The following is a 12,743-nucleotide window of genomic DNA, read 5'->3' as shown; positions in this document are numbered from 1 at the left end:
TTTGTAACTCCAGGACCAAGGAAGAACTCAAGACATGAAAAGTACCATCAGCAAAATGTCAGCAAGCTTCACATCACAATTCATGTGGTTTTGGAGAAAAAGTGTTTGTGCAAAAGTCCTCTATGTACATGGATGGACCCCCGTGGGTAGACACTCATGTTTTGACACAAGGTGGTTCTCAGCATCAGTTCAGTTACATGAACAGACATAAAATATGTTTCCCAGCAGAGGACCCTGCAAATCTTAATAGAAAGACACGAGTCCTTAAGGTCAGATTTTAGCTTATAGAAGCTTTATTATTTGATTGTCTCCCCTAACAACACAAATTTCCAGTTTCTTACACTAAGTAGAAAAGTCTGAGTAAAACAGCTAAGAGGTTCATGCACTTACGGCCTGAAAGAAACTGTAAAATCTGCTCCAGTGACTCCAAGAGGGAGGATTTGGTCTGCAGTGTTATTTGGGCCTCTGCAAACAGATCAAAGATGTAGCTGCAATTTACAAAGAAAAAGCAGAAATGGGTAAACACTAAAGAATCAAATGGGCACAAATAATGTTACTCTTTCAGAACAACAATTTCACCATCAGGTAGCAATACACATTTCTGTCTCTATGAGAATGAAAAAATTCCAAGAATAAAATTAAGTACTTGCTTATAAAGACAGTGCACAATACTGCCATGGCAGAAGCACACAGACCACATAATTCCCTTTTTTCATCATTCCTCTCCAACATACAATCCATTATTAATTTGGAAGCAGATTGGCATGCAATTTCCATGATTTTTTTTTACCATGTACAACAGGTACCAGTTTAGAAATGGACTTAGAGCTCAGAGGTACCTCAGACACATCACTGCAGCTCTGGTACCTCTGCTTAAATCATGACACAAAATTGAAAGAAGCACAATGAGGAGCTTCTTCCAGCTCAGGACACCCAGAGGATTTTTAACTCTTGAGACACTAAAAAAGGGAGTTCCTCCAAAAACAATGATTACTACAGATAGGGGATTTAAGGAAAACCAAAATCTTGAATAAATACTATTCCCAGAAACTAGAATGGAGCTAGAACCGCAACAGCTGCCCCAGCTGCAATTTGCTGTTCTTTTTAACATTTAAACACATTAAAGGTAAAGAAATTTACCTTCCCTCTTTGGTGACTCCATTACCATTTGCTGGCAGCTCCACTGCATCAATAGCATTTTCAAGCTGAAGAAGAATTTCTTTAGGAAAATTAAGAGGAAATGTTAGGGTGCACAGAAAGTCATGTCTGGGACACATCTAAGTCACTTTTTCAAATGTACTTTATTACAGAGGTTGTTAGAAGAGAGAGCAGCCCAGCTGTTCTTCTCTCGACTCCGTAAACAAATCAAAACCTATTTCCTGGATACCATGTTTAAATATTCATATTCAACTCTAAGAACTTCCATGACCTCAATTCCCAATGAAGCTGAAGTCAGCAGCTAAATGCTAAACTCTTTACAGACAGGGAAAGATGTTCTTGGAAATGCTTTGTATACATGAGGTATCTCGAGCTCTTGATGTTAACTTCAGGTGCTGACAGCAGAATGATGCAACTGATGCAATTCCAGCACACTGACAACATTAGAAAATATGTGAGCTTCTAACAATGAAGGAAGAGACACATTCATCTGCCAAATCTCTCTTCTTAGGAAAAAAACTAACTAAACATTCCAAAAAGTTCTTGAGAAAAGCCAGATAACTTAAGTGTCAATGAATGTCTCAGTTATAAGTAAAGTATATGGCAATACTACATGACCTTGATTTGTAATTGCTGACCTTTTGAAACTATTTCAACACCAAAAAAAAATACACTTACTCTTGATCTTTGCTATATCTTCGAGTTCCATGTTCAGTCCTGTTGAAAAAAGTGAAGATTTCAAAGAGGTTGTTCCACACCTATTTCATTCCCAGTTTCTTTATGCCTTTCCAGAAATGATGGCTATGAAGGTTAGAATTGTGTGCATGGAAAGATATTTTTTGTGTTCCCCTCACTGGTCTCTTTTGTAACCTCTTATGTCACATTGGTTTGATCAAATCTTCCAGTGTCTGGCAACAATTACTAATTAACAGCAATTTATTTACTGTCGAGAGTGCAAATTTCCCAGAAACTTTCTCTAAAAGTTATTTTCCAGTTCTTGGTAAGTGGCACTTTATAATCCCAGAGAGACAGTGATGTGTCACTGTCAACACACCTGAACTGGCCAACTCCATGTTGAATTCAGCATTGATTTCATTCTGTTGAACCACTTTGGCTTGCTCCTCCAGGACAACATTTATTGCATCCATTGCTGAAGCCAAATCATAGGGAGTCAAGTCAAAAGAAGAGGACTCCTCACACAACTTCTCCTAAAATAAAGGGAATGGAAGAATTATTCTGACCACTCTGTGTGCTGCTTATTCAGGCAGTTTCAGACATTATGAAGTCCAGACAACCAGCAAATTTTTGATCTCCAGCTCAGGCCAGAGGATATTTTATAAACATGTGAAGACTTGGACTATTAGTAAACAACATTCTTTCTGAAATGTAGAACAGATTTTGCCTCTTCCACACTATCAACATTCTAGAGCATATAGAAAGTAATCATCTGATGTTCAAGCAAGAAATATTTTTCCTTAGACAATTGGTTTGTTCTTCCAAAAAGCTATTTCTCTACTTTATATTTAAAAAGTAGTAATGGTTTAAACACTCAGGATTCGTAAGTTTGACAAAACTTTCTCTGACTTTGAAAATTAAATCACATATTGCTTTGGCAGAAACTTTCTTTCACAAAAAGAATCATTTTCCCTGAGGAATGATGATAAATAATAAGGCCTAACCTACACAAATATTTGACTGGAATAGCCATGAAGAAATAAGTTACAAAGAAAATAAGTGCTGAGCGAGCTCCATGTGTAAACAATCTAATCAGAAAGAAATTAATTTTATTTCAAGGAAATCACTAAATTTCCACATATTAATCTGGAAGAGACAGCACCATCAAATAACTATTGCAAAAACGAGAAGTTGTTCTGGCTAATTTCTGCATGTAGACATGTGTACTTCTTGCACACTATAAAGGGAAAAACAAATCCAAACCCCAAACAATTGTGACAGGATTTCCACACTTTTTTTTCAAGAGAAAGAGATGCTCTGACGAAAGGAGCAAGCCCTGGATGCAGCAATGCAAGGCTCTCTAGTGAAGCAAAGCAGACCTGGGTTGCTGTTTACTGAAAGGACACCGGGCACTTGGACAACAAACCACAGCTGTTCAGCAGAAATCCCACTGGGAGACTGAGGCTTCGTGTGGCAGAGAAAGGGACATATTTCAAATGTTCCTTTGCATTTCATCATTTGGGAAAAGAGCTGCAGTTTCAAGCCAGTTAAAAGGAAGAACTCCTAAGACAGCATTATTTTTTTTTTCTTGTTTTTCTCTATGAGTGAGGTTTTGGAAATACTACAAGAATCTTGTTTGTTATCTACTGCACTTGGCAGAGCTGATCCAGCTGAGCTTCAAGAATGAGTCTTTAATGATTTCTTACACCGTGTTTTCTTAGAAGTCTTCAAGAAAAGAAGCACCTCATAAATCTGGAGATGTACCCTTTAGAAAGAAACCATCACCTTGTAAAAAAAAAATCAGCAGTGTCAAAGGACTGTTAATTAAACTACAAAAATTTAACTGTCACAGAAACAAGAAATGTTCATGATAATGAATATTAGCAACATACATCTGAATACAGATTGTACAGGCTGTTTGTAAGAGGATGGGGTCTGTTTTACTCTTTGGATGCAGATTGAAAAATGGTAACAGACCAGAACAACTCACCACATTGTGTGCTTCATCGAGTATCACCACAGTCCCCTTCAGGTCCAAGTTGTGTGATTTCCTGCTCTAAAGACAAAATCACAACAAGGAAATGGACAAAAAGGCCACTGAGAAATATGGATTGGATTGGGTGAGAAAGTGAATGACGAGACACTTTTGGGTTTTCATGTATTTTGTAGTTGGGTTGGTTTTTTCCTTTGAGAAAACAGCAAGTCATGGCTGTGGCTGCCCACTACAGAAACCACAGAATCACTTTCTCTGGAAATTAAGGTGCTAAAATGTATCATGTAAATGTTTACAGAAATTACAATTTATAATAAAGAAAAAAAACCCCATGGTGTGCCATATTTGGATTAGTTTAACTAATTTGAGAAAGTTTAACAATTAATTTGAGTCACTTTGAGTCATTTTTGGCAATAGAGATCTGGGAGAAGTGGGGTGTAAAGCAGAGGATTTGCCTTGTATTTACAATTTTATATATAATGCATCCACTTGCCAGACATCACTCTTCACTGTTTATCCACTAAAAGCCAACATAAGACAAACAGAAGAACAATCGTTTTTAAAAGCAAAGTTACATGTTACCTTTGAGTCTAGTAAATAGTTGTAAGGCATAAAAATAATGTCTGCTTGCTGCTTCAGGCTTCGAGAGAGATAATAAGGACAAGCTCTGTTAAAAAAAAAAACAGTACAGACTATATTGCTTGCAGAAACATTAAGAGGGCATTCAGCATTCATGCACTCTGATACACAAATGGATTAATAAAAGTGAACAGAAAAACAATTTTCATTATTTTCACAAGTCGGGGGGAGGAAGGTCAGAGGGGATCACTCACCTGTGTTTGTTTCCATTTTTAACCAAGTCTTCAATATCCATGATTGATTCAATCAGTTCTTTCTCTGTACTCTTTTCTGTAAAAGATGACATTGAAACCACCAGCTTAGGTGAAGGCATCACACAAAGATTTGTTGTTACCCTGTTGTTACCCTCATCATCAAACTCATCCACTAATATTTCATTCTTGTAAGACAGTAACAGAGAAAAACACAGGTAGATTTTGCCAACTCTTCCAAAACTCTCCACCTGCCTAGCAAAATCCCTCCCTCTCCAAAAACCAGGGCTTTGCTTCCGGGGGAGGTTAAGGTGAGCCACACTCACCTTCCACATTGTTATAGAAATGACAAGCACGAGCCATCACTTTCATTCTGCACATGTAGATCTGTAAAACAAAGCTTGTTTCAGCCCAGAGTAGCACAGCTTGTCAGGCATTGAAAGCAGGTTAAGGAGTGGAATCAGTTCTAACAGCAGCAAATGAATAAATGCTAATCACAGCTCTTCAGCTTTAAAACCACATGTCCTGCTCACCTTGCAAGTTAGGCTCCTTTTTTGCAGCACAGAACACTCACATGCTCAGATAAAAATGTGTTATATTTTACCATTAATACTTTTCAAACCAGTAATCTTTGATATTGTAAAACTAACAGCTAAATCAATAAGTGAAGCAATGTTTTGAAACTATTATTGCTCTTGACAAACACATAAATAGCAGATCAGACACTACAAATTAATAACTGTCATGTTCTATACAATGACATCTTACTCTGGATAGAAAATGTCACCAGAGACTCAGAATTACATTTTGCACTCACAAAATTGGAAACTAAACACTCCTAAAAATACATTTACAACTACTGTGTTTTCCCTGCAGCCTCCTGTAGTTAATCAATGTCAGAGTGAAGAATGACACAGAAATTACACAAAAGCCTCCATGTTCTCCCTGAACATCCTCTCCAGGCTCTGATCTCACCTGCATGTGGTTGCCCTCCTGTCGCTTCACTTCAGGATTGATGCAGAGCTGCTCCCTGGATCCCAGCACACAAATCTTTGGCCTGGATACACAAAACTGACATTAAAAATAAGGCAAGAAAGAACAGAGTTGTACATGCTTAGATTCAATATCTCAAAAGTGAAAGATTCAGGAGAAACAGATGAGCAAGGGTCAGAGCCAGAACAATTCAATTAGTCTGTCTGTAATTGCTGTGTGTGTTACTGGACTTTGAGGCACTGCATTTCTGCTGGCAGCAGTGGGTGTTAATGAGCAGCAGCAGCTCACAGCAAGAAGTCACAAGCAGCAATTTACACCATCCACCATAAAATCTGGGTTCTGTTATGACAGTTCAGCCCAGGCAGCTGGGACCTGTCATCCATTACAAGCTTTTCCCAGCTGGCTGTGATGTTCAGAACAAGGTTAGGACAGAACTGGTTCACTACAAACATTCACCATGGTTTGGGCTTTTATGATTATTACCTTTCCAAGAACTACATAAACAAATGACTATGCCTGTCCAAAGAACTCAGCCACACACTGGCACGTGAGCAGCTGAAAACTGTGACAGGCACTGGCATAACAAAACCACAAAGTTCTTCATAGATTTATATCAGCCTTGGGAGTGCAACTTGGTAATGGCTTCCAGAAAAATATAAAGAGGGAAAATTTAAAAAGGTAATTTTATAAGTTAATGTGTCAAAACCAAAACCAGACTAAATTCAGAAAATTCTGTGACTGAAGAAGAGAAGCTGTGAAGTATTAAAATAAACCAAACCCATCAACAAAGAAAACCAGGTCCTAAACATGCACATTAAAGGAACTATATTTCTCTGGATATCATCTTTCACGCATACATCTACAGAAGTTCAAACAAAAACTACACCAGAAGGGCTTCTCTACCTTTTCTTTGAATAAGGACACTACCCTAAATCATACTTACCTGTACACTGTGTTCTTTAGCTCATTAATGACCTGTGTAAGCTGGGAGTGAGTCCTGGAGGCATAAATTATTTTTGGAATGTCAGTGTAATAAGCTGCCAAACAGAAGAGGAAAAAAAAAGCAGAAAGACATTATAAGCATAGAAAGGAGAACTAGGGATATTCTTAGCCTCCTTCCCCAGCTGGTACTATGGTAACAGTTTGCCTTGTAGAGACAGCAGGAAATGCTGTCATCTAGCTATTCACATACATAAAATGAGCTAAATGATTTTCTAAGAAACTAAAGAACTAAATGAGCTCCAAGAAAAAATTCAAACTAGGTAAAACACCTTGAAAATGTATAAAACGGTGAAACTGTGCTTCAGCTGCTCCGTAACTTGTAACTTACATAATTGTATATTTATTGTAAAAGACAGATAAAACCACATGTTGACTACCACCCCTGAGGGCAGAGGTGGTGGTACTCACTTGGGACATCTCCATCTGTGGCAGCAGTGCCCCAGGAGGACACAGGTCTGTCAGGAAAGAGCTCCACCCCATTCATCCGCTGCGCGATTTTCCGGGCTGAGATGGTGTCCTTGAAGTGCTCCCGCCAGGCCAGGGTGGAACACAGCAGGCAGAGGGTCTTCCCTGTGCCTGTGGGGCTCTCCAAAATGCCATTTACCTTCTTTGTTGGAGAAAAATAAGAGAGGGATTTAAGGGTTCAGTAGGACAAGTCTTGGTGCAGCACTGCGTGTCCTCTGCCAAGGAGCAAACACCAGCTGGCAGCCCCACCAAGGAACACCCAGACACGAGGTCTAATCAACTTCCAGGACCCTCTAATTAATTTAATGAGGTTCAATCAAACACCCAGAGCCAGCCATCAGATTTATTTAGCACAGGAATTCAATTCTCCACTCTTAGAGCCATTGGAGTGTGTCACATTTCAGTATAAAATACTGAATGAAATGAAAATATGAGAAGTTATTGAAAAACCAGCCCAGAAAGTGGCTCCCAGTTAACAGAGTGCTGGTTTCCTTTAGGAGTAAGGTTTTATCCCATGCCAGTTTAGGCACAGAACTTTGTCACCTCGACCTACAGGATGTTACAATTTTTAAGTGTGTGGCAATACTAAAAATGGGAAAAGCAGCAGCTGAGCTCAGGTGTATGAAAGGGATTTCTATCACGAGCTCACAACACTTTGAGTTCAATGAAAGGAGGCACCAAGCAGGTACCATGATCCACAGCAGAGCCAGGTGGAAAGCCAAAGTTCCCACAATAAACTTGCTTGGTCCCTCAGAACAGGGACCATGAAGATGTGTCCAGAAAAAAAAGATAACTACTGTGAAAAAAAAAACCATTATTTTGACATTCATTCAGTAAAATGATCCTCTCGCACAGAAAGTGGAAAATTATACAAATAGTCCAAATATTAACAAGATAAGACCAAATCCCTCCTATGAGGAAAGGCTGAGACAATTGGGGTTGTTCAGCCTGGAGAACAGAAGACTCCAAGGTGACCTAACTGGGGCCTTCAGTTTCTGAAGGGGGCTACAAGAAACACGGAAAGGGACTTTTTACAAGGACCTGGAGTAACAGGACAAGGGAGAATGGATTCCTACTGACAGACAGTAGGTTTATATTGGAGAATAGGAAGAAATTCTTCCCTGTAAGGGTGCAGAGGCCCTGGCACAGGCTGTCCAGAGAAGCTGTGGCTGCCCCATCCCTGGACGTGTCCAAGGCCAGGTTGGAGGGGGTTTGGAGCAGCCTGGGATGGTGGAAGGGGGTGGAACAAGGTGAGCTTTAATGTCCCTTCCAACACAAACCATTCATTATTCTGTAATCAGATCCAGCCATGAATACAAGCAGCCTTTCTTTCTTTTCCCAATTTAGGCAGGAACATCCCATCTATATTTCTACTGACTGCCACCTGCCAGCCATGATTTTCATTACCACAGAGTAAAATAAAAATACAAGCAAAAGGTCAGAGAAGATTTGGAAAGGCAGCCTACAAAGCACATAAAGAAAACTTGAATTGTGACAACGTCTTCTTAGAGAAACCATTTATTACAGTTAGCAATGACACACAGTTGGACACTCACTCACCTTTTGCAGGCATTCCAGCACCTTGGCCATGTAGGCTTCCTGGCATGGGTAGGGCTGGAAGGGGAAATCCACCGTGATCCCGTTCAGAGTGATCCTGGGCATGGCTCCTTCCCTGAGGTGCCTGCAAGGAAGGGCAGGCCGTGCTGACCCTGCTGTCGTGGTGATATCGTGCCGTGATAAGGCTGGAAGAGACCTGGCAGTTCACCTGATTCAACCCCTGCAGGGCAGGGACACCTTCCACTATCCCAGGCTGCTCCAAGCCCCGTCCGACCCGGACACTCGGAATGGGGCAGCCACAGCTTCTCTGGGTGCCCTGTGCCAGGGCGTCACCCTCCTCAGAGGGAAGAATTTCTTCCCAATATCGCACCTGCCCCTGCCCTCAGCCAGGCTGCAGCCGTTCCCCTTTGTCCTGCCGCTCCGGGCCCGTGTAAACAGGCTCCCTCCACCTTCCCTGTGGGCCCCTCCAGGCACTGCAAGGAGCAATTAGGTCACACCGCTCCGGGACGGGCCGCTACCAGCGGCTCCGCAGGAGGCTCACGGGCACTCGGGGCCGCCCGTTCCGGCCCGTGTCCCCAGATCCCTGTGCTCCAGGGCTCCCTGTGTCTCCGCGTTCCCGGCGGTCCCAGATCCCTGAGCTCCGGGTTTCCCATGTCCCCGAGTCGCTGTGCCCCCGTGTCCCCCTGTCCCCGTACCCCCCTGTCCCCGTGTCCCCCTGTCCCCGTGTCCCGGCGCTCCCTCACCTCCCGCCGCGCCGTTCGGAATCCCCGCGCCGCCGTCACGTGTCACACCCAGACGTTCCACGCGTCACTTCCTGCGCGCGCTCTCGCGACAGCGGCGGCGTTGCCCCGGTAACGGGCCGGGAAGGCGGCGGCCATGGCGGGCCCGGGCCGGGGCATCCTGCTGGAGCCGGGGCCGGGGTGTCGGGGAGCGGCTCATGAGGGGCCCCCGGCAGGAGCGGCGCAAGCCCGGTGGGGTTTGAGCGCTGCCGGGTCTGAAGGAAGCCGGTTCCGCTCCCCAGCCGGGCCGTGTGGTTCAGCCGGACGGTTCCGCAGCCGCTTCCCCCGGGGCGGAGGCCGAGCTTCGGCCCCGGAGAGGCGGAATATCGGCTGTTCGCTCGCGAAAAGCTGCGTTTGCAAAGCCTCCCAGCCTTGCAGGGGTCCCCCGCGCCGGGGCCACCCGGGACTGGCGTTTCTCCCCTTTTGAACGGCGCCGGAGCTGCGATAAGCGATGCCCTTGGGCAGAGCTTGTGTGCGGGGCCCTGCTGAGCTTTGTGCCGGGCTCTGCTCCCCTTGGGCGGTGCTGCGCGCAGGAGAGGGCAGAACACGGCGGGATTCTTTGTGAAACCCTCGGCGCTTGAGGTGGGAGGGTTCTGTGGCTTATGTTGAGCTCCTGCGTTAGGAACGGTAATGAATTCTGACGGGTCTCTTTTGTTAGGGGTGAACGTGCCGCTCCTTTGTTCCCGGCTTTTCTGCAGCACGGTGCTCCCACCCTTCAGTCCCCTGCCAGTGCATCCAGGCACATCCAGGACCGGCTTTGTCGGCATTCCTGGTGCTCAGGCCGTGTGACTGTGGTGAACTGCTCTGGATTGATGGATTACCCAGTTTTATAAGAATCTGGTTGTAATAAATGCATAGGCATGGCTTACTTGTATCCCCAGATTTTGTAAAACTGTGTTTTATATGAGAGAGAAGGCAGGAAGAAAATACTTTGTACTCATCTCTGTGGTTTATTGCTGTGTCTCATGCTGTCACTGCATAGATGTAGAACAGGATGTGGCTTCTTTTATTGTAGCTTTAAAATGCTTTACTCCTGGCCAGCTGCACAGCTTGTTTGTGTGTAGAACGGTTCTGATGTTAAAAGGAACAAACCTTAAACTATATAAGTTAAACATTGTGTGGTCTGCTCAGTTCCCAAACTCGTGGTACCTCCTGTGTCATGGTGTTGGGTCAGGGGAGTTCATGGGTGTTGCTGTTTTGGTGGTCAGCCTTTCAATTCCTCCAGCTGAACTTCTCTGGATCATAAACTGTCTTTAATTGCAGGGAGGTGGAGAAAATTGAGTTATTCCTGTGGAACTTTGTGTGCTTCACACAAAATTTAACAGCTGGTTTTGCTCATGTTTCTGACTGTGAACTCTTTGCTGTGATACCAGTCATGCATGATGAAGCTGCAAAAGAAATTAGTTTGTAAAGATTGTGAAATGAGAGTGTGGGATAACCTTAGGGGGAGAAGAAATATTTTAAACTCCTCATAAATGCTTGGAATACTCTGTTATTGTTATTTCCTGTAAATACATCTTTCCTACATGGAAGAACAGTGTCAGTAGTGTTTCAAAGGAGAATATTTTGCCTTGTTTCAGTGCTGCTGGTAGAAGCAGTGGCACCTGCTGAGAGAGGGGAGCTGGGAGGCGAGCAGGAGTGGGCTGTGAGTCAGCAGGTGCCCACGTCCAACAGCAAACATGAGTCAGCACCTGCAGCTCCTGGAGGCTGCTCCTCTGCACCAGCGACCTCACCTGACCAGGGCTGCAGGCTGCCTCCAGCGCTGCTGGCCTTCTAAAAACAGAACACAGGAAATGGGTTGTGAGCTTACAGAGAAAAATATATGCCTTGTTGTGGAGGTTTAGTGAAGCTGCAGCATCTGTTGGGATAAAGACATGATAAATAAAGGTGTTGGTCTCACACTGGATTGTCATCTTGGTGTTTGTCTGCCTAGGATAGACCCTGAGTTCTTACAGGGTCTGTAAGAACGGAGTTTTTACAAAGGCAGACTTTGGAGAGGGAGGAGAGATCTCAAAACTGTGTCCGAGCAGCACAGAGAGTTGTGTGACAGCCCAGCCTGTCCCTGCCAGCCCAGCCAGGAGGAACCAGCCCATCTCCACTTCTCACTCATTCCTGGGTTTTAAGATCCTGGATACACTATTTTTCATTTTCAAGAAAAAGAAACCAATGTACAAAATAAAAACCTTGTGAAAGATGATCCTTTACCTCTGTGGGGAGAGGCTGAACCACACCAGAGACCCCAGCGAGGGGAACACTGATGCTGTGCAGAAGTGCAAAGTGAATAATGGCCATGTTTGTTCAGAGGCTGCCCAGGCAGGATCTCTCTTTCCAGATGAGATCCAGATGCTGCCAGAGGAACAGGAATCTTCAGGAATGGGACAAAAGAGCCACGAGGGCCATCTGTGAAAATCCTGTGGTTGGCATGAAGGTTATTTACCTCTTTTCAGATAGAGGAGGATTGAGTCGCCATTTGTTGTCTTTCTGAGTCTTTTATTTGTCCCCCAAATTATTTGATTTCTTTTAATCCTGATAGTCCAGAGCCTTTCAGTCCATTTACTGTTGGGAAGTAACAACACAGCTTTCCACCTTGACCCTCCAAATCATTTGCTCCCCGTTTCTCTCACAGTGTATTCCAGTGGGACACATGGCCATGGCACCTTTAAATCATTCCACACCCTTTCCTCAATAAAATGAATAAAATGTGTGCTGGATTGATGCCAAAAGATCCAGAATGTTGCAAGAGGTAGCCAGACCCTCTTGGGACTGCTGGGAATATCAAAGCCAGAGTTCATCCTGAACAGAAGGGGGAAATCACTCCAGCAGTCAGGTGCCTGGGATGGCTGCCTTCCTCTGATCATGGCAAAGGTGTTTTTGAAACACACACAAGATAACCTGTCAAGTCCTGGAGATTCAATCCAAAGAGAAAGTAGAGAGAGTTGGAACTACAAAACAAGGCTTGGACAGAACAAGGAGCAGTTAAAGGTCATTTAAAAAGTCCTGTTGCAAACACATATGGAAAATGAGTTGATAGTGTTAATTTTATTCTGAGTTAGACATTTTCTCTATTTTTTTTTTCCATTACAGTGTTAAGACACTGGGAGATTGGGGAAAAATAGGAAAGGAGAAAAATCTCTAGTCTTTCTAACTGAATTTAGTAGGCAGTGTCTGTGGCTTCTGCCCTGGAGCAAGCCAGAGCACTGGCAGGTATTCCAACAACCTGTGGTTCTCTGCAGCAGCTGGAATTGTTTGGGAGTGTCTGCATTGCAGCGTGCCAGGAGATGTGTGGGTTTG

The 12,743-nt window shown here is 43.7% G+C and overlaps 1 protein-coding gene across 11 annotated transcripts in view; it reads right to left on the bottom strand.

The window, feature by feature from the left end:
* The window catches only part of RTEL1 (regulator of telomere elongation helicase 1), a 45,345-nt gene extending 35,908 nt beyond the window's left edge, over positions 1-9,437 (bottom strand). For 8 of the 11 annotated variants that reach the window (XR_008433902.1, XR_008433901.1, XM_053958822.1 and 5 more), the window contains exons 1-13: positions 8,882-8,965; positions 8,677-8,797; positions 7,060-7,258; positions 6,593-6,686; positions 5,632-5,713; positions 4,983-5,043; positions 4,660-4,735; positions 4,409-4,493; positions 3,824-3,889; positions 2,213-2,366; positions 1,837-1,875; positions 1,141-1,219; positions 391-488 (exon numbers count right to left, since the gene is read on the bottom strand). Coding sequence is in view for 9 of the 11 variants with exons in the window: in XM_053958822.1 (XP_053814797.1) it covers positions 391-488; positions 1,141-1,219; positions 1,837-1,875; positions 2,213-2,366; positions 3,824-3,889; positions 4,409-4,493; positions 4,660-4,735; positions 4,983-5,043; positions 5,632-5,713; positions 6,593-6,686; positions 7,060-7,258; positions 8,677-8,778 (1,135 nt within the window). In the remaining 2 variants the exon portion in view is untranslated. Of the gene's footprint in view, positions 1-390; positions 489-1,140; positions 1,220-1,836; positions 1,876-2,212; positions 2,367-3,823; positions 3,890-4,408; positions 4,494-4,659; positions 4,736-4,982; positions 5,044-5,631; positions 5,714-6,592; positions 6,687-7,059; positions 7,259-8,676; positions 8,798-8,881; positions 8,966-9,416 lie in introns of those variants that run through there. The other 3 variants (XM_053958824.1, XM_053958823.1, XM_053958827.1) reach the window with 3 other exon arrangements.
* Between the last annotated feature and the right edge of the window lie 3,306 nt (positions 9,438-12,743).

This window comes from Vidua chalybeata, chromosome 17 (assembly GCF_026979565.1).
Source record: "Vidua chalybeata isolate OUT-0048 chromosome 17, bVidCha1 merged haplotype, whole genome shotgun sequence".
Taxonomy (NCBI): domain Eukaryota; kingdom Metazoa; phylum Chordata; class Aves; order Passeriformes; family Viduidae; genus Vidua; species Vidua chalybeata.
The sequence above is the reverse complement of the archived record's forward strand: the minus strand, read 5'-3'. Positions and strand labels throughout refer to the sequence as shown.